At 45.6% G+C, this 27,295-nt stretch overlaps 1 protein-coding gene across 1 annotated transcript in view; it reads right to left on the bottom strand.

Moving 5' to 3' along the window:
- Positions 1–25,753, bottom strand: part of LOC142256784 (indolethylamine N-methyltransferase-like) — a 28,301-nt gene extending 2,548 nt beyond the window's left edge. The window contains exons 1-2 of the mRNA XM_075328675.1: positions 25,582–25,753; positions 2,784–2,991 (exon numbers count right to left, since the gene is read on the bottom strand). Of these exons, the coding sequence (XP_075184790.1) occupies positions 2,784–2,991; positions 25,582–25,732 (359 nt within the window). The 5' untranslated portion in view covers positions 25,733–25,753. The remainder of the gene's footprint in view (positions 1–2,783; positions 2,992–25,581) is intronic.
- Positions 25,754–27,295: the final 1,542 nt, after the last annotated feature.

The following is a 27,295-nucleotide window of genomic DNA, read 5'->3' as shown; positions in this document are numbered from 1 at the left end:
ATATCCATGATTTCACTAAAACCACAGATCTGCCAAAGATTTATCTCTGTGTGTGACAGGGCCTTTAGTCTGTTTTTGTTTTTTGTTTTTTTTTACTTTTTTAGTTTTAAAGTGAAAAAGGCGAAAAGTGAATTGAATTTTTATGTTTTTTTTATATTTTAAATATATATTTTTTTACTTAAGGTGCTTGAACCTGCTTAAATCACTAGAGTACCAAAATGGTAGCCATGGTGTTTTCAGTAGAGATGAGCAAACACAATGTTCAGTGTTCAGTTTTCAAACCATGCACCGACTTTACAAAAAAAAAAGAGTTCTGGATCGGATTTCGGTTGCTTTACATAAGCCAATCACTGGCACGAGCATGACTATGCTCAGGTACGCTTGTTACTGAGCCCAGTGCAAGCCTCTTGCAGTTTTTGAACAGCTCGCACTGGAGATAACAACAGCATGATCAGATGTAGTGTTCAACATAAAAATGGAAGACACCAGCCTACCCTCCCCCCGGAAGTGTTCTGCTTATGGCTGGCTATATGTGGGCGGAGACTTGAACTACAAATCAGTGACTTCCATTGGGGTTTAGGCCAAGTTTGAACCAGTGGACTTTTGGTTCGGCTGCTGCTGCCAATCTGAACTTTCACAGGTTTGCTCATCTCTAGTCTTCAGCAGGGCCCCAGCTAGCATGGAAACTCATCAGCCAGTGATCTCATCACAGGGGGGCCAATGGGAATTTAAAACTGTGAGCTCTTTGGGTGACTTACTTTAAATGCCATTGTCAGAGATTTTAGGGCTTATCAGTAATAATCAGAACTTAAGGTCCAGTCACACATAACGAGATCATTAACGATATCGTTACTATGTCACAGTTTTTGGATCGTTGTTAAATCGTTGGTGAGATCGTTGGTGAGATGTCACACAGTCATTTTCCCAATGACTTTAGTAACGATGCAGCGACCTGTATAACGATCCCGTTGGTTGTTTGGACCCTGTCACACAGCAGCTAGGTAACGATTCCGACCTCGAATAGGGGCGTAGTGTTTGACACTGTAAGCCACGTAGACTTGCATATGCGTCGCCTTTTCCACACCCCTCCGCTCCGACTGGTGGCCAATACTGTGCTCTGATTAGGCGGCCGACCTAGAAGGTAACTTTGTATCGCTTCATCCATTGTCCCTTTTTGAGCTTTGCTTTGAGGATAGAACCTGCGACTCTACCCGGATTCATTCGTACTTTGTTCCCGGTTGCTTGCTTGCTTTTCAGATCGAAGCTGCATCTGCACCCGGATTCATCCCTCCTTTGATCCCAATTGGGAACAAAGTACGAATGAATCCGGGTGTAGTCACAGGTTCTATCCTCAACACAAGGCTCAAAAAGGAACAAAGCATGAAGCGATAACCAATCAGAACGCACTACTGTTCTCAGCGCCAACCAAACGGTGCAGAGAGGGTGCGGAAAAGGTGATGCAACTACACGCCTACGTGTCACACTTTAAGTTCTCATCTAGGTTGTTAACGAGATCGTTGGTAGGTGTCAAACATACAGATCCATCCTGCCCAGCAGGACTCCAACGAGCCAAAAATGGCCCAGGACAGTCAGCAATGACCAACGATCTCACAGCAGGGGGCGAATCGTTGGTACGTGTCAAACATAACGAGATCACTGGTGAAGTCGTTGTTTCATCACAGAAACTGTGATGTTGCAACAATGTCGTTAGCGATCATGTTATGTGTGAAGTGGCCTTAAGTCTAGCTTTTATTGCTGATGTTACAGACAGCAGTGCAACAGCTAGCATCTGCCATGTGTAAAGCGTAGTGATGAGCGAGGGCTACCATGCTCATGTACTAAGGACTCAAAATGAGCATATCGAACACTCAGAGTACTGAGTATAATGGAAGTAAATGGGAAACTCAAGCAAAATCTTCTGGGAAAATGATTGAGTTTCCCATTGACTTCCATTATTCTCGGTACTCAAATCAAGTCCATCGGAGAATTCGACTTGCTTGTTATGAGTGCAGGGCCCCCGAGCATGGTAGTACTTGCTCATCAATAGTAAAGAGGACTCAGTTCCTGGGCTTGCCCTATAAACAGGCACCCTGCAGGAAGGCGTTCACATTAATTCGCATAGCATTAGAACTCATAGGTTTTCACTGGATATTTTGGCATCCAGTAAAAGGTAAAAGACTTGAATTCAATCATAACTGATGCATTAGGTTTCAAGAGCCAATAATATACTCATACCAACTTCTAGTGATCACTTTGAACCTATGAACTGGGAAAAACACCTGTACATAATGAAGACATACATATAGCCCTATTTACCTGTTGGAGGACAAAAGAGTATTCTGAAATACCTTTTTTTCATTTTATAGGAACAAATAGCATGATGCTCTTTTATATACACTGGGCCACCACAAAAAACACACACTGGCCTTTAGACATCCTTCTGCATTGCGGTCAATGGCCAACATGTGCCACTGTGCAAAACTCTGGCTCTATATCTCCATCGAGTAGACCAAAGGCAATGAAAATGGAGCTCTTCTCTGCCCACCAACAGTACCAATTATTAAGTTACTGCACCCATGAATGAAAATGTTGATGCGAATGGATAAAAGTATTTTTTTTCTGACTTATAAATGATTTTGAATAGACTAATATTACACAAATGCACAATTAATATAGGTAGAACGAATTGTCTAAGCATTTCATAGATCTGCTTCATGTCTCTTATACAACAGCAAAATGACAATGACAGTGGGGTTTTCCTAAAATGTAGAAAAATACTTCACCATTTTCCTTCTATGTCCACATGAAGTTTTGCAGCATGCTGCCAATCAAACGCTCCCGTACGTGAGTCCACCCATCTCTTCAGCTCCAGGATGCATCTGTCTTTGATCTTCAGAATTATGATGTGTTCGAAAAACTCACAGGCTGCATATAATTGATGAATCATGGAACCAATACTGAGGTCAATCAAGACGTCTCCATTAATATGACCTGCAGCATTAAACAAATCCAAATGATGAAACATATATTTACAGCTGAAAGTTTTGTAAATGTGATTCATGATCCCCTAAATATTCATGTCTTCCACTTTTAATTAAATCTCCCTTCATTGAATTTTAACATTATAAATTTAATTTTTAATATATCTTTAATAAAACTATTAAGGCTGGGGGTTTATATTTAAAGCCCTGAAAAATAGGAATCAGGCAACCACCTGACAAAGCCATAGACTTAAAGGATTCAAACCAAACGGGAGAACAAAACAAGGATTCCTGGGCTCTGCAGAGGAGTAAAATCAAGGGCGTATGTTCTCTAGATCTTTATTCATACAATGCGTTTCAAAGTCGTACTGACATCATCAGATATAGTATGAACATACACAAGCAGGTGGAGGAGTCCTCCTAAATCCAGCTCACCATATGCACTTGGAAGTCCTTTTAGATGCTGCATGGAAAATCTCCAGCAAAGATGTTAGCACAAAAACTCAGGAATCCGGCACAGCATCTTCATGAAAAATGAATTTTATTGATCCATTAAAATCCAATAAAATGGACAAGACGCGTTTTGGGGACACCCTTGTTCACAATCCGGATTGTGAACAAGGGTATCCCCGAAACGAGTCTTGTCCGTTTTATTGGATTTTAATGGATCAATAAAATTCATTTTTTATGAAGATGCTGTGCCGGATTCCTGAATTTTTATAGTATGAACATACTATACTATACTGCATACTATATACATACTATTGTATGAACATATACAGTATATTTTCATATTAAACCTGATAAAGGAGTCATCCCAACTTCGAAGTGTGTTGTATAAATAATGATCCACAGAACATACCCCCTTGTCTTCACTCTGTGGCAATGTCCAGGAATCACTGCTCTTTTTTATATTTGGTTTGAATACATTTCTTCTTGTGGGTTAGTGGTTGTTTCTAGCTCTGCTTTATATCTGAAGTCACAGAACTTGATCATGGAACATGACCGCCCACTGTGAGGTTTATGCAGAGAGTGAATAAGCTACATGATCAGCGGTGATGTCACTCAGGTTATTTGTTATCACACCTTGAGATTCTCATGGTCCTCCACTTGTGACAGCAGATAATCTGACCTCAGGTGACCTCAGTAAAGTCAGTGACCTCAACTCAGCCGAGACCTACATCTCCTGGCAGAAAACCAAATTTTTTTGCCAAGAGATGTAGATTTGGTGCTGAAATTTTGACACCATATTCCTGCACCTAATCTACACCTCCTGGCAAAAAAATGCATCATACCACATGCAGTTTTGATGCAGTTTTTTTGAAAGGAGGTGTAAATTGGGTGCAGGAATGTGGTGTATAAATTTTATCACCAAATTTGCATCTCCTGGCTCAAAATGCAAAAAAAGAAAAATGTTTTTGGTGCATTTTTCTGCCAGAAGATGAAATTTGGCACAAAAATATCTGCATCAGATTTCAGCATCATATTTGCCTCTCCTAGCAGAGAAACCTTTTTTTGCATTTTTGTCCAAAAGATGCAAATTTGGTGATTAATTTCTTACACCATATTCATCCACCCAATCTACACCTCCTGGCAAAAAAACGCAACAAAACCGTATGAGGTATGATGCGGTAGTGATGCGATTTATTTTTTGCCTGGAGGTGTAGAATGGGTGCAAGAATATGGCTTATGTTGCCTTCTTCTGAGACTCCTAACGTTTTCAATGTTTAGTCGGTGAGGCTGAGGGAAGGCTTGTTTTTTTTTATCCTGAAATTACATTTTTATTGACTGTTAGGTACTGTTAAATATCACTGTCAGAGTTTGACAGTGGCATTTAAAAGCCCCTAACAGTCAGCAGCGGCTGTTAGAGTCAGGTGGTGGCTGAACATCATAGTTATCATGACATACATGTACATCATATATCATTAAGGAGTAGAGATGAGCGAACCGGTCCCGGTTCGGCTCGAGGTCGGTTCGCCGAACGGAGGTCCCGTTCGAGTTCGGCTCGTCGAACGTTCGACGAACCGAACTCGAACTGCATAGGAAACAATGGCAGGCAATCACAAACACAGAAAAACACCTAGAAAACACCCTCAAAGGTGTCCAAAAGGTGACAAACAACTCACAACACATGGGAAAGTGACAAGGACATATACTCATGCGAAAACAAAAGAGCTGGACAAGGAAAAAGAGGAGGACACACAGATATAGGCATGGCACGTCCTTCTAAAATCATGTAAAACACCGCAAGGTGACTCCAAGCGTAGTCTCCCTTTTTTTCCAAAAATTGGGCCCCACACACACCCACCCATTCAGTGGCAGCAGTTGTGCCCCAGTTGTACAATTCACAGCTAGATTTGCATCAAGCACATTCAAAAATACGCCATTCTTATCCGTCCCCAGGATGACACCGGGGTAGGTAGCAAAGTCTTTCCTGACCCCAGCTCTGTTCATCTTGGCTTCTTTTAAAAACACAGCAAGCAAGGGTTACTCCAAGCGGAGTCTCCCTTTTTTCCAAAAATTGGGCCCCACACACACCCACCCATTCAGTGGCAGCACTTGTGCCCTAGTTGTACACTTCACAGCTAGATTTGCATCAAGCACATTCAAAAATACGCCATAATTAACCGTCCCCAGGATGACACCAGGGTAGGTAGCAAAGTCTTTCCTGATCCCAGCTCTGTTCATCTTGGCTTCTTTTAAAAACAATGTAAGCAAGGGTTACTCCAAGCGGAGTCTCCCTTTTTTCCAAAAATTGGGCCACACAGACACCCACCCCATCAGTGGCAGCACTTGGGCCCTAGTTGCAAACAGGATGTTTTGATTTGCATCAAGCACATTCAAAAATACGCCATAATTAACCATCCCCAGGATGACACCAGGGTAGGTAGCAAAGTCTTTCCTGATCCCAGCTCTGTTTATCTTGGCTTCTTTTAAAAACAATGTAAGCAAGGGTTACTCCAAGCGGAGTCTCCCTTTTTTCCAAAAATTGGGCCACACAGACACCCACCCCATCAGTGGCAGCACTTGGGCCCTAGTTGCAAACAGGATGTTTTGATTTGCATCAAGCACATTCAAAAATACGCCATAATTAACCGTCCCCAGCATGACACCGGGGTAGGTAGATAAAGTCTTTGCTGAACCATGACTTGTTCATCTTGGCTTCTTTTAAAAACAATGTAAGCAAGGGTTACTCCAAGCGGAGTCTCCCTTTTTTCCAAAAATTGGGCCACACAGACACCCACCCCATCAGTGGCAGCACTTGGGCCCTAGTTGCAAACAGGATGTTTTGATTTGCATCAAGCACATTCAAAAATACGCCATAATTAAACGTCCCCAGCATGACACCGGGGTAGGTAGATAAAGTCTTTGCTGAACCATGACTTGTTCATCTTGGCTTCTTTTAAAAACAATGTAAGCAAGGGTTACTCCAAGCGGAGTCTCCCTTTTTTTCCAAAAATTGTGCCCCACACACACCCACCCATTCAGTGGCAGCACTTGTGCCCTAGTTGTACACTTCACAGCTAGATTTGCATCAAGCACATTCCAAATCCACAAGCATTTACTCTCCCCAGGATCACACAGGGGTTGTAAATTCCTTCTGGATCCATGACTTGTTCATTTTGATGAACGTCAGTCTGTCCACATTGTCACTGGACAGACGCGTGCGCTTATCTGTCAGCACACACCCAGCAGCACTGAAGACACGTTCAGAGACAACGCTGGCAGCTTGACACGACAAAATCTCCAAGGCGTAAGTTGCGAGCCCTGGCCATTTTTCTAGGTTTGAAGCCCAAAAGGAGCAAGGCTCCAGTTGCACAGTCATGGCATCGATGTTCATTTGGAGATACTCCTGTATCATCCTCTCCAGCCGTTGACTATGTGTCAGACTTGTTGTCTCTGGTGGCCTTGCAAAGGAGGGTCTAAAAAAATTATGAAAAGATTCCATAAAATTGCTGTTACCAGCACCAGATACGGTCCTACTGGTACGTGTAGACTGTTGAAGATGACGAGACCGTCCCATGTTTGGCAAGTTACAACTGGGAGATTCACTCCCTGCACCTGCACGGTTGTTTGGTGGAAAAGCAGATCTAAGATCGAGTAACAGCTTCTGCTGATACTCCTGCATACGTGCGTCCCTTTCTATGGCTGGAATTATGTCACAAAATTTGGACTTGTACCGGGGATCTAATAGTGTGGCAAGCCAGTAGTCATCATCACTTCTAATTTTGACAATACGAGGGTCATGTTGGAGGTAGTGCAACAAGAAGGCACTCATGTGTCTTGCGCAGCCATGCGGACCAAGTCCACGCTGTGTTTGTGGCATAGAGGTGCTAACCGGTCTTTCTTCCTCTGACATCTCCCCCCAACCTCTTTCAACTGAAACTTGACCAAGGTCTCCCTCATCTGCTGAGTCTTCCATGTCCATGGACAGTTCGTCCTCCATTTCTTCATGTCCTCCTGCACCTTCCTCAACATCTCGCCTGCTACCATGCGCCCTTGTTGATCCCTGTACCCCTTGCTCCCATGCCTGGCGCCTTGGTGATGATGAACGTCTGGACCTTGGTGATGTTGTTGTGTCTTGCGCATATGAATCCTCCTGTAGTTCATCCCCTTCCTGTTGTCCCACCCCCTGACTCCGAATAGTGTTTAGCGTGTGTTCCAGCATGTAAATGACTGGAATCGTCATGCTGATAATGGCATTGTCAGCGCTAAACATATTCGTCGCCATGTCGAAACTGTGCAGAAGGGTGCATAGGTCCTTGATCTGAGACCACTCCATCAGGGTGATCTGCCCCACCTCTGCATCTCGTTGGCCCAGGCTATACGTCATGACGTATTGCACCAGGGCACGGCGGTGCTGCCACAGTCGCTGTAACATGTGGAGAGTTGAATTCCAGCGTGTCGCCACATCGCATTTCAGGCGATGAACCGGCAGGCCGAAAGACTTCTGGAGCGACGCAAGTCGCTCAGCTGCGGCGCTTGAACGGCGGAAGTGAGCAGACAGTTTTCGTGCCCTGTTCAGAAGGCCATCTAGGCCAGGATACTGTGTTAAAAATTGCTGCACGACAAGGTTCAACATGTGAGCCATAAAAGGCATGTGTGTCACCTTGCCCAGGCGAAGGGCTGCACCCAGGTTTGCAGCATTGTCGCACATGGCCTTACCAGGCTGCAGGTTGAGTGGAGACAACCATTTATTAAACTCGGACCGCAGAGCTGACCACAACTCCTCAGCTGTGTGACTCTTATTCCCAAGACATGTCAAGCTAAAGACCGCCTGATGCCGTTGCGCTCTGCTGCCAGCATAGTAATGAGGGGTGCGTGATTCCTTCTGCGCAGTGAGAACGCTAGTGGCCTGACCAGGCAGGCTTGGGGCGGAGGTGGAGGACCCAGATGAGGTGGAGGATGCAGAAGCAATCCCCCTCTAAAAAACCAGACAAAAGGGAAACCAGCTAAAAAGTCGAATGCCCTGGAGGTAATTAACCTCTCTAGTCATAAATTAACACAATACCAACTTGAAGTGCTTTCTAGGGGGTTAAATTTTGTTCCGACTAATTGTTTCAACCTATTCACTGCAGTGAAGGACCTGCATCTCTTCGCGAGAAAGCTGATCCTCAAGAAACTACACCATCGGAGTCACGGGGGGGACGGATTTGACAGCACTCTTGAGAGGGAGGCCCTTCAAGTACTCAATGACTTATTGGAGGAACAGAATGTTCTAACTCAAGGTAACTTCCCATTGGATATCTATCCTAAGTCATCAAGATTTCCCCCCTTGTCCTTATGTGCGGCGGTGGATATTTTCACCAAAGTAGTGACTAAAGACTTCACAAAAATTACCACTCAGAGACGGGGTGACAATTTGAGCCATAACCACCGCTTGGCAATTAAACTACTACAATCACTCTCTGATGTGGTAATTAAGCCATCGGACAAGGGGGGTAATATTGTTATTTGGCCTTGTAGCAAATACGAGAAAGAGGCGTATAGGCAACTTAAAAATCGGGAAACTTACCAAAGATTGGATTTCAATCCGCTTCCCCGATTTTTGGCTGCACTATCAATTATTCTACAGCGAGCGTTGGATGAGGGCATAATCAATAAAAAAATTTATGATGGCCTTCTCACTGTGTCCCCGAAAATACCGACTTTTTACCTTCTGCCCAAGATCCACAAAGATCCCCTTGACCCACCTGGACGTCCCATAGTGTCCGGCATTGAGGGATTGAGTAACCCAATATGTAAATTTTTGGACCACTATTTAAAACCTTTGGTGGAAACTCTTCCCTCATATGTCCGTGACACTACGGACGTCCTGAATAGGGTCGATGGGATATTTGTGGATCCTGGAGTACTCTTGGTCACGACTGACGTCGAATCTTTGTACACTTGTATTTCACATGATGATGGCCTTGCCGCTGTCCGCTTCTTCCTGGGGATGACCAATTTGGATTCGCATCTATTAGAATTGATCCTCGAGCTCCTCTGCTTTGTCCTGACGCACAATTTTTTTGTTTTTAAAGATTTTTTCTATCTACAGACCCGCGGCACAGCCATGGGGGCGGCCTGTGCGCCCTCGTACGCCAACCTCTTCCTGGGTTTCTGGGAGAGGGGAATTTTTGGCGACGGGGGCGTGCGGGCATCCGACCATGTGCTGTGCTGGATGAGGTATATTGATGACATTTTGTTTTTGTGGCAGGGCACAGCCGACGAGCTCGAGGATTTCATCAAGGACCTAAATCATAACCCATACAATATCAAACTCACTTATTCATTTCATCATAGTAGGGTCGATTTCCTGGACATCAGTCTGGAGTTAGACCAACATAGGGTTGTCCAGACTGATGTATTCAGAAAGTCGACCTCAGTTAATTCATTGTTACATGCATCATCGGCACATAATTACTCAACCATCAAAGCAATACCTATTGGTCAATTCCTCAGGATGAGGCGGATATGTTCGACGGAGGCAAATTTTCGGCGCCAGGCGGATGATTTAAAAGAGAGATTTCGCGACCGGGGATACAGTGGGAGGGCCATCAAGAATGGCTACAATCGTGCCATTCAAAACACCAGGGGACAGCTTTTGCTCCCATCCAAACCCAGAAAGACAGACAACACTATTAGATTCATTTCCACTTATAATCAACAATGGGGGAGGATGCGTGATATTCTGCTGAAACACTGGCCCATTCTGCAGGCTGAACCAGCGCTTAAGGATTACCTTCCCGACGTCCCTTCCATGACATCTAGGAGATCTAGAAACCTCCGTGATCTGTTGGTACGTAGCCATTATGTCCCACCACCCTCGAACTTCTTTGGAGTTACTACACCTAGGAGGGGGTGCACCCCATGTGGTCACTGTGTTGCATGTATTAACATTAGGAGGGGGAATACTTTCTCCTCCGCTGATGGCTCACAGGTCTTTCAGATCAAGGAATATATATCATGCCACACGACCCATGTCGTTTATTATGCGACATGTGAATGTTCCTTGATCTATATTGGGCTGACCACGCGGGAGCTACGTGTCCGCACACGCGAACACGTGAGGGACATATGTGGATCAAAGACAGTCACGGATGTTTCAACATTAAAAACCTTACCAAGACATTTTAGAGCCGTACATCAATCAAGTCCTAGATCCCTAAAGATTCTTGGTATAGACGTGATACATGGAGGGATCAGAGGAGGAAACCTGAAAAAACGCCTAGCACAGACCGAGACCCGTTGGATCTCGACTCTGGGTACACTTACCCCAATAGGTTTAAATGAATCCATTAGCTACGCCCCGTTCCTGTAATCCACATGCGGATCCTAAATATGACCCTTCTGGGCTTCATTCTCCTTGACTCTTGAACTCCCTTACGTTTGAATTGAATACGTATCAGGAGTCCGGAGTCTGATGTCTGGGATTAAGAAATGAATTATGACCCTTTTATCCTCTCTCATATACGTATTGTTTTTAAATATTTTATCTGCTGTACACATTGTCATTTTTGTCTTTTTCATTATTAGGTTTATTCTCATCATTCCATCTTTCTATCTATGCGGTGTTCAGGACATCATTCAACTCAGTGACCAAGAATTGCGAATTCGTTTTGATGGAGAACTTTCCACCATCGTTGCGACTCTGATTTATTAATGTACCTCATTGACCAACCTTTCCTTGTCCCTTTCCCTCCTCCCTCCCCCCCTTTTTGCCCCCCCCCCACCCCCTTCGCCCTCCCTTTCCTCTTTCCCTCCTCCCCACACCCCCCCCCCCCTCCTTTCTCCATAATAGATAGATTTGGCATTCTCCTACAATTAGACACATGTGACTATATGAATTCCCTCCCCCCCCCCCCACTCTCCCTTTATTGGTACTAATTTATGTCGTTTAATAATATGGTGGATATTCCCCACTTCATATTTTTTCATCTTGTACATTCTTGACCTGATGTTAATAATAATTGTATTGGTTGATTACACTTTGTATTTAATCTAACTAATATAAGCCTTTTTACATTTTTGTATTAGCCTTCCTTTTGTAACTGGTGAGGCAAATGATGGGATACTTTTTTGCGATCCAAACTATGATTCCCACAGATGCCATTTTTCCATTTTGAGTGACTGTCACGCTTATTGGTGGTGACGCGTCCCCCTCTGAGCTTGTTGACAAATGAACTCGATGATGTATGCCCCCTGTGGGAACCTATAAGGATCATATGCCCCTTTAAGCACACAGGCGTATTATTGAATAAATGGGGTAGGATAAATTTTGAGAGAAACATAATCTTTATTAAGATGTGTCCCATCTTTGCCTTTCTCAGTCCGCCATTAGGGGGGGCGCGGTTTGTATGTGACGCCTATTGGACCACACTGTACCGTACGGGTGCTTCCTGGTTCTGTTTGGCGCTTCGCATCTTCCTCGTCCCCCCTGTTGCTTGGGAGCCGTGACGCCGCGCTCTCTTCGGCGTGTCCCGCGCATGCGCATTCGTGCGCTGTCCGGGAGTGCGCTGTGCGGCTGCGCTGGCGTCCTTGACTCCCCTGGCTTCCGGTCGCGTGACTCATATCACGTGACCGGGTGGCGGATATTCAAAAGGACGGCGCGGTCTCCTTCTCACTGCACTTACTCCTCCCGGAAGAAGCGGTGTTAGCCGCGAAACGGCCGTCGGAGGTCCCCTCTGGCTTGGCCTGGATCCCCCTAACCACCACTGTACTTAGGTAAGCACCTCTCCACCCTCCTTTTATGGACATACAAAGGCTGATGTATGGGTTCTAATTTGTATACATGGGTCCTCCACCATGGTTCTTGTGACTCCATGAACATTGTATATACAATTCTTGATCCAGCAACAGTATATGCATCAGCACAAGTGCTTTTTGCGAGTCAGGCTCGGTTTGCAGGATCTGTTGAATTTTGCTGACTATTGGAATCGCTGTGATTCAGCACTTTATACTCATTCTGATTGCCTGCAGGCTGGCCTGCTTCAGCTCTGATACCCTGACTCTATAAAAGTTATTTTCAGTGTGGTTTTTGGGATCCAGGTATTTAATCCCTCTGTCTTGCTCGCTATGTCCTTTATACAAGTTGTTGTTATTTATTGATATTTATAATAAATTTCTACTTTTGCACTAAAACTCCTAGTGCTCTTGTTTTTTGATATTGCTCCTGGAGTGTGTTGTCTCAGGGCCACACTGGAGGGTTAATCCTATACCCTGCCTGGTGCTGCCCACAATGAGACCCTAAGCTATGACCATGAGGCTCTTTGTGTGGATATTGATTTTCTGTGTGTTTTTCACAGTTTGGCCGTGGTTCATCATGGACTTTAGGACACGTGACCAGACGTGGCTCCTAGAACTCGACAGAGCATTTAAAGATGGGAGTAATACCACTCCAGAGGGTGTGGATGATGGAATTAAAGAGAGGATTTTTAAATATAAGGGTATTCTTAGGAAAAGGACCCGCATGTGGTGGAACAAATCATTTTTAGAGAAATATCTAGAAAAAGATCTCATCCCCAGGGGATTAAGAATCCAGGTCTTCCCTTCCTACGGGTTAGAAGATCCGGAATTCAAAAAAGAATGGGAGTTGCTGTCCGGCACGTGCTCCCGTGGCTACATGAAACTCCTAATCAAATCTAACATTCAATCTTTAAAGGAGTATGAACAAGAGATGGAGGAACTTCAGGCTTCAATTTCTCGCGAATTACCTCACGAGTCCTTCTCTGCACTTGAGGATGAGTTGAAGCAGCTGGTCGAAAAATGGGATAAGGAGGTTAGGGACTTGAAGTTTAAAAAGTTGCAGAGAGACCTGGGCGACTTTAACAATAATAGGATGTACCGATGGAAGTCAGCGGGCGGCAGATCCAGGCCTCCATTCAGGTCTGGATCTGCATCCCGCTCCCGTTCAACCTCCCTGCAATCAGGAATTTCTGATATCGAATCTATAGGAGAAACAGCTAACTTGGCTGGTACTTCGGAGACCTATACCATCAATACAAGGGGTAGGAATCGACTCAATCCCCCTCTAAAAAACCAGACAAAAGGGAAACCAGCTAAAAAGTCGAATGCCCTGGAGGTAATTAACCTCTCTAGTCATAAATTAACACAATACCAACTTGAAGTGCTTTCTAGGGGGTTAAATTTTGTTCCGACTAATTGTTTCAACCTATTCACTGCAGTGAAGGACCTGCATCTCTTCGCGAGAAAGCTGATCCTCAAGAAACTACACCATCGGAGTCACGGGGGGGACGGATTGGACAGCACTCTTGAGAGGGAGGCCCTTCAAGTACTCAATGACTTATTGGAGGAACAGAATGTTCAAACTCAAGGTAACTTCCCATTGGATATCTATCCTAAGTCATCAAGATTTCCCCCCTTGTCCTTATGTGCGGCGGTGGATATTTTCACCAAAGTAGTGACTAAAGACTTCACAAAAATTACCACTCAGAGACGGGGTGACAATTTGAGCCATAACCACCGCTTGGCAATTAAACAACTACAATCACTCTCTGATGTGGTAATTAAGCCATCGGACAAGGGGGGTAATATTGTTATTTGGCCTTGTAGCAAATACGAGAAAGAGGCGTATAGGCAACTTAAAAATCGGGAAACTTACCAAAGATTGGATTTCAATCCGCTTCCCCGATTTTTGGCTGCACTATCAATTATTCTACAGCGAGCGTTGGATGAGGGCATAATCAATAAAAAAATTTATGATGGCCTTCTCACTGTGTCCCCGAAAATACCGACTTTTTACCTTCTGCCCAAGATCCACAAAGATCCCCTTGACCCACCTGGACGTCCCATAGTGTCCGGCATTGAGGGATTGAGTAACCCAATATGTAAATTTTTGGACCACTATTTAAAACCTTTGGTGGAAACTCTTCCCTCATATGTCCGTGACACTACGGACGTCCTGAATAGGGTCGATGGGATATTTGTGGATCCTGGAGTACTCTTGGTCACGACTGACGTCGAATCTTTGTACACTTGTATTTCACATGATGATGGCCTCGCCGCTGTCCGCTTCTTCCTGGGGATGACCAATTTGGATTCGCATCTATTAGAATTGATCCTCGAGCTCCTCTGCTTTGTCCTGACGCACAATTTTTTTGTTTTTAAAGATTTTTTCTATCTACAGACCCGCGGCACAGCCATGGGGGCGGCCTGTGCGCCCTCGTACGCCAACCTCTTCCTGGGTTTCTGGGAGAGGGGAATTTTTGGCGACGGGGGCGTGCGGGCATCCGACCATGTGCTGTGCTGGATGAGGTATATTGATGACATTTTGTTTTTGTGGCAGGGCACAGCCGACGAGCTCGAGGATTTCATCAAGGACCTAAATCATAACCCATACAATATCAAACTCACTTATTCATTTCATCATAGTAGGGTCGATTTCCTGGACATCAGTCTGGAGTTAGACCAACATAGGGTTGTCCAGACTGATGTATTCAGAAAGTCGACCTCAGTTAATTCATTGTTACATGCATCATCGGCACATAATTACTCAACCATCAAAGCAATACCTATTGGTCAATTCCTCAGGATGAGGCGGATATGTTCGACGGAGGCAAATTTTCGGCGCCAGGCGGATGATTTAAAAGAGAGATTTCGCGACCGGGGATACAGTGGGAGGGCCATCAAGAATGGCTACAATCGTGCCATTCAAAACACCAGGGGACAGCTTTTGCTCCCATCCAAACCCAGAAAGACAGACAACACTATTAGATTCATTTCCACTTATAATCAACAATGGGGGAGGATGCGTGATATTCTGCTGAAACACTGGCCCATTCTGCAGGCTGAACCAGCGCTTAAGGATTACCTTCCCGACGTCCCTTCCATGACATCTAGGAGATCTAGAAACCTCCGTGATCTGTTGGTACGTAGCCATTATTTCCCACCACCCTCGAACTTCTTTGGAGTTACTACACCTAGGAGGGGGTGCACCCCATGTGGTCACTGTGTTGCATGTATTAACATTAGGAGGGGGAATACTTTCTCCTCCGCTGATGGCTCACAGGTCTTTCAGATCAAGGAATATATATCATGCCACACGACCCATGTCGTTTATTATGCGACATGTGAATGTTCCTTGATCTATATTGGGCTGACCACGCGGGAGCTACGTGTCCGCACACGCGAACACGTGAGGGACATATGTGGATCAAAGACAGTCACGGATGTTTCAACATTAAAAACCTTACCAAGACATTTTAGAGCCGTACATCAATCAAGTCCTAGATCCCTAAAGATTCTTGGTATAGACGTGATACATGGAGGGATCAGAGGAGGAAACCTGAAAAAACGCCTAGCACAGACCGAGACCCGTTGGATCTCGACTCTGGGTACACTTACCCCAATGGGTTTAAATGAATCCATTAGCTACGCCCCGTTCCTGTAATCCACATGCGGATCCTAAATATGACCCTTCTGGGCTTCATTCTCCTTGACTCTTGAACTCCCTTACGTTTGAATTGAATACGTATCAGGAGTCCGGAGTCTGATGTCTGGGATTAAGAAATGAATTATGACCCTTTTATCCTCTCTCATATACGTATTGTTTTTAAATATTTTATCTGCTGTACACATTGTCATTTTTGTCTTTTTCATTATTAGGTTTATTCTCATCATTCCATCTTTCTATCTATGCGGTGTTCAGGACATCATTCAACTCAGTGACCAAGAATTGCGAATTAGTTTTGATGGAGAACTTTCCACCATCGTTGCGACTCTGATTTATTAATGTACCTCATTGACCAACCTTTCCTTGTCCCTTTCCCTCCTCCCTCCCTCCCCCCCTTTTTGCCCCCCCCCCCCCTTCGCCCTCCCTTTCCTCTTTCCCTCCTCCCCACACCCCCCCCCCCTCCTTTCTCCATAATAGATAGATTTGGCATTCTCCTACAATTAGACACATGTGACTATATGAATTCCCTCCCCCCCCCCCCCCACTCTCCCTTTATTGGTACTAATTTATGTCGTTTAATAATATGGTGGATATTCCCCACTTCATATTTTTTCATCTTGTACATTCTTGACCTGATGTTAATAATAATTGTATTGGTTGATTACACTTTGTATTTAATCTAACTAATATAAGCCTTTTTACATTTTTGTATTAGCCTTCCTTTTGTAACTGGTGAGGCAAATGATGGGATACTTTTTTGCGATCCAAACTATGATTCCCACAGATGCCATTTTTCCATTTTGAGTGACTGTCACGCTTATTGGTGGTGACGCGTCCCCCTCTGAGCTTGTTGACAAATGAACTCGATGATGTATGCCCCCTGTGGGAACCTATAAGGATCATATGCCCCTTTAAGCACACAGGCGTATTATTGAATAAATGGGGTAGGATAAATTTTGAGAGAAACATAATCTTTATTAAGATGTGTCCCATCTTTGCCTTTCTCAGTCCGCCATTAGGGGGGGCGCGGTTTGTATGTGACGCCTATTGGACCACACTGTACCGTACGGGTGCTTCCTGGTTCTGTTTGGCGCTTCGCATCTTCCGCGTCCCCCCTGTTGCTTGGGAGCCGTGACGCCGCGCTCTCTTCGGCGTGTCCCGCGCATGCGCATTCGTGCGCTGTCCGGGAGTGCGCTGTGCGGCTGCGCTGGCGTCCTTGACTCCCCTGGCTTCCGGTCGCGTGACTCATATCACGTGACCGGGTGGCGGATATTCAAAAGGACGGCGCGGTCTCCTTCTCACTGCACTTACTCCTCCCGGAAGAAGCGGTGTTAGCCGCGAAACGGCCGTCGGAGGTCCCCTCTGGCTTGGCCTGGATCCCCCTAACCACCACTGTACTTAGGTAAGCACCTCTCCACCCTCCTTTTATGGACATACAAAGGCTGATGTATGGGTTCTAATTTGTATACATGGGTCCTCCACCATGGTTCTTGTGACTCCATGAACATTGTATATACAATTCTTGATCCAGCAACAGTATATGCATCAGCACAAGTGCTTTTTGCGAGTCAGGCTCGGTTTGCAGGATCTGTTGAATTTTGCTGACTATTGGAATCGCTGTGATTCAGCACTTTATACTCATTCTGATTGCCTGCAGGCTGGCCTGCTTCAGCTCTGATACCCTGACTCTATAAAAGTTATTTTCAGTGTGGTTTTTGGGATCCAGGTATTTAATCCCTCTGTCTTGCTCGCTATGTCCTTTATACAAGTTGTTGTTATTTATTGATATTTATAATAAATTTCTACTTTTGCACTAAAACTCCTAGTGCTCTTGTTTTTTGATGAGGCTTGGGGCGGAGGTGGAGGACCCAGATGAGGTGGAGGATGCAGAAGCAGTGGCGGAACTTGGACAGACAGAAGATTGACACACAAGTCGTGGGGACGGCAAGACTTGTGCAGCAGACCCTTCACCATCTATCACCATAGTTACCCAGTGCCCAGTGAGCGACATGTAACGTCCCTGTCCATGCTTACTGGTCCAAGTATCGGTGGTGAAATGCACCCATTCACACACAGAGTTTCTCAATGAAGCGGTGATGTTGTGTGCGACATGCTGGTGTAGCGCGGGCACACCTTTCTTAGAGAAGTAGTGGCGACTAGGCATCTGGTACTGGGGCACAGCGACAGACATAAGGTCTCTAAAATCCTGGTACTGGGGCACAGCGACAGACATAAGGTCTCCAAAATCCTGTGTGTCCACTAGGCGGAAAGGCAGCATTTCTGTAGCCAACAGAGGGTCGCAGGAAATGGCCTTTTATTTGTCCACATCTGAGGAACAGAGATCTGGCTGCTGTGTGTAGACGGTGTTGAGTAGGGTGTCCCTGGAAAAATGCAGGTTTGTGAGGAAAGTGCAGGCGGAGACATGATGTTGCCTTCATCCAAAGTTGGTGCTATCGATGTCTGAGACAGCTGTACACACTCACTTGTTTCCCCTTCCAAAACAACTGACGACCTACCAAGCAAACTGCCTGTTGCGGTTACAGTGGTGGAAGTTGTGGGTGGAAAAACAGGTGTGACAGCTGTCCCCACAGTCCTAGAAGATGACGAGCGCGCGGATGCACTGGAAGGGGCAGGCGGTGGATGGTTCGCTCCGCTAGGCCGCATTGCAGCACGGTGAGCTTCCCACCGGGACATATGATATTTATTCATGTGACGATTCATGGAAGAAGTTGTCAAACTGCTGAGGTTTTGACCTCTACTAAGAGAACCATGACAAATTTTACAGATCACATAATTTGGGCGATCTTTTTCTATGTCAAAAAAGGACCAGGCTAGGCAATGCTTAGAGGCCATGCGACCTGATGATCCACCCCGAATAATGCTCAGAGGCAGAGTGGTGGCTGAGGATGCAGCTGTAGACGTGCTACCAGTACTCCGACTCTGTCCAGGAAGGCGCAAGGTAACTTCGTCATCAGTTGCATCCTCCTCCACCACCTCTGTTGACCTCCTCGAGTGCCTGACTGTGGGTTGACAGTAGGTGGGATCTAGAACTTCATCATCAATTGTTGTGTTTGCACTCCCCTCCCCCTCTGACCGAGCCTCTTCTTGCCCTGACCGAATATTTAAGTTGTCATCCCAATCGGGTATCTGAGTCTCATCTTCATCAGTATGTTCCTCATTGTCTATAACCACAGGTGTTACAGTTTGTGACAAAGAGTCAACATTATGCTCAGAAACTTTGTCCTCACGGCCTGAATCAGAGTCACAAAGGTTCTGGGCATCACTGCAGAACATTTCCTGTTCTGTACTCACTGTAGCTTGGGAGCAGACCTCTGATTCCCAGGCTATAGTGTGACTGAACAGCTCTGCAGACTCAGCCATCTCAGTTCCACCATACTGTGCAGGGCTGATGGAGACTTCAGAGCTGGGAGAAATCAAGTTTGATTGGGATGACAACTCAGAGGACTGGTGTTTTTTGGATGCGGTACTTGAAGTGGCTGAGAGGGCACTTGTTGGACCACTTGAGATCCATTCAAGCATTTTCCTTTTTTGGCCATCATCTACCTTTGTTCCTGTTGTTCGTGTCCATAAAAAAGGGAGCACATCGGATTGTCCACGGTAAGTAGTAGACATCTTACTTTTGCTGGTAGATGGTCTATCTTCAGCAGATGATAATGGAGCTTTGCCACCTTCCCCACGGACAAAACCTTTTTTGCCTTTTCCACCACGCCTCTTCCCCTTTCCACCAGCATCTGTCATTTTGCCACTCATGTTGATTGCGACAAGATTGTGGACTGAAAATGTGGTAGTAAAAATTGAGAGGTGGTGTAGATTGCAGTGGTGGTCTAGCTTTATTAACAGCAGAATAATAAAGAATAAATATCCCTGACAATGCAACTACGGCCCTTAAACTGGCAGCAAAAATTGCTAGTCTAATGGCTTAGTTATAATGAGTTGGAGTGTGCAATGCAGGCAGAGGTGCTGCAAATGTCTTTGCACTAGTGTGACTATAGCAAAGTCCAATAGCCACGTTTAGGATGCCACTAGGTACATTGAGTGTTTGCTAGTATAATGGCTTAGTTATAATGAGTTGGAGTGTGCAATGCAGGCAGAGGTGCTCTGCAAATGTCTTTGCACTAGTGTGACTATAGCAAAGTCCAATAGCCACGTTTAGGATGCCACTAGGTACACTGAGTGTTTGCTAATATAATGGCTTAGTTATAATGAGTTGGAGTGTGCAATGCAGGCAGACGTGCTCTGCAAATGTCTTTGCACTAGTGTGACTATAGCAAAGTCCAATAGCCACGTTTAGGATGCCACTAGGTACACTGAGTGTTTGCTAGTATAATGGTTTAGTTATAATGAGTTGGAGTGTGCAATGCAGGCAGACGTGCTCTGCAAATGTCTTTGCACTAGTGTGACTATAGCAAAGTCCAATAGCCACGTTTAGGCGGGCTTTGCACGTTGCAACATCGGTAACAATGTGTTACCGATGCTGCAGCGATAGTCCCGCCCCCGTCGCACGTTCGATATATAGTGAAAGCTGCCGTAGCGATTATTATCGCTACGGCAGCTTTACACGCACATACCTGCCGTGCGACGTCCCTCTGGCCGGCGACCCGCCTCCTTCCTTAGGGGGCGGGTCGTGCGGCGTCACAGTGACGTCACACGGCAGGCGGCCAATTGAAGTGGAGGGGCGGAGATGAGCAGGATGTAAACATCCCGCCCACCTCCGTCCTTCTCATTGCAGCCGGGAGGCAGGTAAGGTGAAGTTCCTCGCTCCTGCGGCTTTACACACAGCGATGTGCGCTGCCGCAGGAGCGAGGAACTACATCGTACCTGTCGCTCCCCCGGCATTATGGAAATGTCGGAGGCTGCAGCGATGATACGATGACGACGATTTTGCGCTCGTTCATCGTATCATCTAGGATTTACACACTACGACATCGCAAGTGACGCCGGATGTGCGTCACTTTCGATTTGACCCCACCGACATCGCACCTGCGATGTCGTAGTGTGCAAAGCCCGCCTTAGGATGCCACTAGGTACACTGAGTGTTTGCTAGTATAATGGCTTAGTTATAATGAGTTGGAGTGTGCAATGCAGGCAGACGTGCTCTGCAAATGTCTTTGCACTAGTGTGACTATAGCAAAGTCCAATAGCCACGTTTAGGATGCCACTAGGTACACTGAGTGTTTGCTAGTATAATGGCTTAGTTATAATGAGTTGGAGTGTGCAATGCAGGCAGAGGTGCTTTGCAAATGTCTTTGCACTAGTGTGACTATAGCAAAGTCCAATAGCCACGTTTAGGATGCCACTAGGTACACTGAGTGTTTGCTAGTATAATGGCTTAGTTATAATGAGTTGGAGTGTGCAATGCAGGCAGACGTGCTCTGCAAATGTCTTTGCACTAGTGTGACTATAGAAAAGTCCAATAGCCACGTTTAGGATGCCACTAGGTACACTAAGTGTTTGCTAGTATAATGGCTTAGTTATAATGAGTTGGAGTGTGCAGAGGACAGGAGGGTACAGTGCCAGGATTGTGGGGCTCTGGGTAGAGGAATGGAAGCCTGCCTTTCTATTCCCTCCTAATAGGGAAATGCAGGGAGGAAATCCCTGACCTTGGCTACACAGATGCTGTCGCTGTTTTCAGGACCTGTCACCTATGGCTCTGACCCTAACGGTTTGAGCCCTTAAAAGGACTGATAGAAAGTGCTATCCTTATGCTGTCTAGTGCTGTGTATGGAGCGCATACAGCTGTATCGGCGATAGGACTCAGGAGGACGGAGCTGCGACAGTGATGTCTGACACCAAAGACGCAGAAGAGATAATGGCGTCCTGGAGGAAAATGTCCGGTTTTATAATGCAGGGACATGTGACATGGACATCCTATCACACATGCCGTTGCTTCTCTGGCTAAAAGTCCACTTAGCTGTGTGTGTGTCTGAGATTGGCTGACATGCTGGCCCGCCCCACTACACGCGCGCGCTTAGGGAAGGAAGACAAGGGAAAAAAAAAAATGGCGATCGCCATTATAGGAACAGCAGTGATCTGAAGGCGCTGTTCCCGCACACTATACACTGAAATGTCATAATAGTGTGATTCACAGAGTGACTTACTGTCACGCTCCCCGGGTCCTCGGCTCCCCTCCCTGGGTCCTCTGCTCCGCTCCCCGGGTCCTCAGCTCCGCTCCCCGGCTCACCTGCCACGCTCCCCGCTCTCCAGCCTCCGGTGCCCGTCCTTCCCAGGCCCCCTGGTCTCCGCTCCCGGCGCCCGACGGCTTCCCAGGTCCTGGCCGGCTCCCCTGCGTCCTCCTCTCAGCTTCCTTCCCTGGCTTCTGGCACCCGGGCCGCGCGCATGCGCATTAGGGCGCGCGCGCGGTCACTGACCCTTTCTTAAAGGGCCAGCGTCCATTAACAGGAAATGATGCAAAACAGGTACAGGGTATAAAGGGGTTTATTGTCCAAGGGGGCGGGGCCTGATCTTCGTGTTTCCTAAGCTAGGAGTCAGGTCTCCTGGTGTTTTTGTGATATACTCACCTATCTCTCTTGTAGAGCCGTGCCTGCCTCGCCATCCGGTCCTGACCGAATCCCGAACCCCGAACGCTGTCCATCTGCCATCCTGACAGTCCGTACCATCTCGGATCCCTGCGGTGACCCGTCATCTCGCTCCAAAGGTTCCGGACCCCGCTTGACATCATCTCGGCTTCCGAACCTGAGCTGCGTCACCCGGACTACCACCAGTGACTCCGTGGTCCCAGGGACTTCTCCGTTATCCTCGTGTGCACGGACTGTTCTGCTGTCTATAGTGCTCCAGCTACCGGACCCCTTACCACCATCTAAGAGTTCGGCCCAGTGGATCCACCTCCTGGGTCTGCCCGTCCACCTGGCCCTGACACTTACACTATTACAGCGGAAACCAAGCTAGGAATTAGCTGTTTTTTTGCTGCTAGAACCGTTCTCGAACGTTTCTAGAACTATCGAGCTTTTGCAAAAAGCTCGAGTTCTAGTTCGATCTAGAACAGGCCCCAAAATCACTCGAGCCTAGAACTGGAGAACCTCGAACCACGAACCGCGCTCAACTCTATTAAGGAGTTGAAAGGATTATTAGGATAGCACATATACCTAAGCATTGGGGTATATCACATATACCTAAGCAAGGAGAAATCTATATTTCAAAAATCTGCATATCTGGTATTTCCAAGTTCAAAAAGTCTGATCTATGAAAATATAAGATTATTTAACCTAATCATAAATACTGCAATAAGAAGAATAATCAAGATGCTAGAATTATGGCTTTTAGGTCACTGCAACACCGCAAAAAAAATGCAATAAGAGGTAAACAAAACAGGATATACTCAAAAAGAGTATCATTAAAAATGTCAACTCATGGTGAAAAAACAAGTCTTCATACAGTTCCATTTACTTAAAATTGAAAATGTTACGGTTCACAGCATATGGGTACAGAAGGTATTTTTTTTATAAATTTATGATTTTTGCTTTTACATTTTTAATAAAAAAGCTCTAAACATGTTTGGTATCATCACAATCATACTAAGACTAAAGGCTGCTTTACATGTTTAACTTTGATATGCGATCTCGTATGCGATTGCACACGTCCCCATCGTTTGTGCGGCTCGTGCAATTTGTTTCCCGTGTCGCACAAACGAGTAACCCCTCGTCACACGTCCTTACCTTCCTAACGACCTCACTGTAGGCGGCGAACATCCACTTCCTGGAGTGGGAGGGACGTTCGGCGTCACAGCGATGTCACACGGCAGCGGCCAATAGAAGCGGAGGGGCAGAGATGAGCGGGACCTAAACATCCCGCCCACCTCCTTCCTTCCGCATAGCCGGCGGGAGCCACGGGACGCAGGTAAGCTGAGTTCATCGTTCCCGGGGTGTCACACAAAGCGATGTGTGCTGCCTCGGGAACATTGAACAACCGGATGTTCAATTTTTAGAAATTGAATGATGTGTATGTGACCAACGTTTTAACATACAATCTCAGTCGCACGGAGGTTTCAAACGCTACAACAACACTAACGATGCCGGAGGTGCGTCACTTACAACATGACCCCGCCGACACATCGTTAGATATATTTGTCACGCTCCCCGGGTCCCCTGCTCGGCTTCCCGGCTCACCTGCCACGCTCCCCGGCTTCCCTGCGTCGCTCCCCGGTTCTTCTGTCCGGCATCCGCCGCTCCCCGGTCTCCAGCATCCATTGCCTGTGGTTCCCAGGCGTCCTGGTCCCCGCTCCCGGCGCCCGTCGGCTACTCAGCCCCAGCCCGGCTCTGCTGCTTCCTCCTCACCGCTCCCTGCCCTGGCTTCTGGCACCCGGGTCATTGACCCTTTCTTAAAGGGCCAGCGTCCACTGACAGGAAATTGAGCACACAGGTACAGGGTATAAAGGGGTTAAGTGTCCAAGTGGGCAGGGCCTGTTCTTCATGTTTCCCAAGCTAGGAGTCAGGTCTCCTTGTGTTCCTGTGATATACTCACCTCTCTCTCTTCTAGAGCCGATCCTGCCTCGCCATCCGGTCCTGCCGAATCCCGAACGCTGCCTATCTGCCATCCTGACAGTCCGTTCCATCTCTGATGCCTGCGGTGACCCGTCCTCTCGCTCCATCGGTTCCGGACTCCGCCTGACAACATCTCGGCTTCCGAACCTGAGCTCCGTCACCCGGACTACCATCAGTGACTCCGTGGTCCCAGGGACTTCTCCATTCTCCTCTTGTGCACGGACTGTCCTACTACCCGTAGTGCTCCAGCTACCGGACCTCTTACCTTCATCAAGGAGTTCGGCCCAGTGGATCCACCTCCTGGGTCTGCCCGTCCACCTGGCCCTAACAATATTGTAGCGTGTAAAGCCCGCTTTACTCAAGCTGTCGTATAGCCAGTGTATAACTTGGAAAAATGCTATTTGATGTTTTATCAGAGAGCAGTATCTCCAATGTTATACTATGGAACAGTGGCGATCAGCAATTTTATTTGTCATGCAGATTTGGCATAAATTGCCACATGCTGTGATTGGCAAATTATCTCAGCTCATGCACAAAGTCTAGGGTGCATGTGAAACATCGGACTGCACTCACATGTAATCTGACTGCCGACTGATATACACAGAGACAGGCGATGGAGAAGATGGAGAAATTAATCTCCTTTGCACCTGTGATCCAATTCTGCTATGCCAGAGAATCAGAGCACAGTGAATGACACTCGGATCACGCTCACAGTAGAGTTTGAGCCTTGTGTCAGTAGCATATTGCATCCAATGTTCTTGTATCAGATGCTATACGCTAGTGTAAGCACACCCTAACCTTGAGGATCATATTGCCAAGTCATTTTTATTGTGCAATGAACGCTGTATAAAAAACAATTATGAAATGATGTTTCAGTGTTGTCGCTCTTGGAATTTTCTTTCTCGTTTTCTGGTACGTTGCATGATAAAACATATGGTGTCCTTCAAAAGTGCAACTCGTCCCACAAAAAGCAAGAGATCATTTGAATTGTTTGAAGGAAAAATAAAAAAATATAACTCTTGTAAGAAGAGGAGGAAGTAACAGAAGCACAAAATTGAAAAATTTAGATTCCACCACCGCCACAGATTTTTTTCATATATATGTAGATATATATATATATATATATTTATTTCTTTTGGTTATTGAAAACCAAGTACGCTTACAGTAAAAATGTTAACATACATACCCTCAGCGAATGTTTTTGTAAGATTTTTCATGGGAAATTCCAAGAAATCAGCTCCCAAGTTCATTACAGATGCGTCAGAAAAATACTGCTCAAGCCATTGTCTAGAATCAAAGCCATGTTCAGAATAGAACTTAGAGGGACTGGGATCCATTGTCTAATCTTGTATCAGAGACGGGGTGACTCCCTCTACACCGGTGCTCAAGGCCTTTATATAATCAGCAGACAACCTATGACATGTTTTCATCATAGGTCCCTAAGGGAGGTATGAAGCCGGATCAGGAGCTGAACCTTCGTCATATGAGTCAAAATTTTCAGTTTGCTGGGGCATTACAAAAGTAGAGTATGATCGGCCATGCAGTAGGGTTTTAAGAACTGATTGTAAAACACTTTGATTTTCTACTTCTCAATGAAATAAGAATAATATTAAGTGTAAATAGATGTTGTTACATAATAAATCAGTCTACCATAAGTCCCTAATAGAATATAAAAAATATACAGTTTATGCAAAAGACATATAGACACATAAAACAAACATTTGCTGTTGAAATAAAATATAAAAAATGCAGCAACATAAATAAAACAAAAAGAAAATAATAATTTAACTCTTAATTATGTTCCATTTCTTATCATTATAGAACTGTTGACTATTTTGTCTCTTATTTTTCTATCATTTCTTCAATATTTGGTCTTCTTTGCAGGACAAGTTTTATCTTCTATCACATATCATGTTAGGGTTAATGGTTGTGTTTAATGTTTCTCAAGTAACCACCATTTTTCCTTGTCTTTTTAACATTAATGATGGATGATCTGCAATAATAAAATATCACCAACCCATTGTTGAAACCATCTACAGCTGATGACCACTCCACCACCTTGGCATTGTCCCCGAATACCTCATTACATACAAGAAACTCTTTAGATATAAAATATATACAGAATGTTTTGTGCAAAGTTCATAAAGTGTCATAGGCACTAAATATTAAAAGTGGATGAAGCCACATCATGTAATCATCTGATTCCTCATGACTTCTTTGTTTATAGAATGAGCAATGTTTTCAATTTATTTAAGTCATTGTCAACAATTACTGACAGCACATGATGTTCAGGAGAACGGATCATCCACTAACAGCAAATATACCTCTAAAATATAAAGTCCAATAGAAAATAAATAGCCGTGTGCAGACTGACCCAGTGGACAGAATTGGCTGAAAATTGGTATGTATGTTATTCAAGCCGTGGGGAAACGGAAGGCATCTTAGAGGTTTTTTTTATACCAAAACTCCCCACCAGGTGAAAATGTGGCGCTTTACAGTGAGCACACCTTGCAGCTCAATCTGCAAGATGCTTGCCTCTTTGCTGGATCGTGCGCTATAAGTGCGGAAGTTTTATGAGAATGCCAGGAGTGCTACAGCTGCACTGAGAGCCTTTCATCGTTTGAAAGACCTTCACTCACGTAGCGGTCCAGTGGCTATCAATTCGCTGAGACAAAAGATGACACATTTTGAGGCAACAGTGTTACTGAGTGTTCAGCCAAGACGTGGGTGATGATTGGTAAGCAGGGAGGTTGTAGAGGTCATTGTCACTGCCGTTGTGGAACAGGGCACGAACAACCCTGCCGGGAACAGCAGTGCACGCAGTGTTTCTGGGTAATTGGGGCTCCTGTACAGCACAATGTGGAAAGGTCTCCGAAAAGGTCTTGCGGGCATACCCATAC

Source organism: Anomaloglossus baeobatrachus, chromosome 11 (assembly GCF_048569485.1).
Source record: "Anomaloglossus baeobatrachus isolate aAnoBae1 chromosome 11, aAnoBae1.hap1, whole genome shotgun sequence".
Lineage (NCBI taxonomy): Eukaryota > Metazoa > Chordata > Amphibia > Anura > Aromobatidae > Anomaloglossus > Anomaloglossus baeobatrachus.
This window is presented reverse-complemented; position numbering and strand designations above follow the sequence as displayed.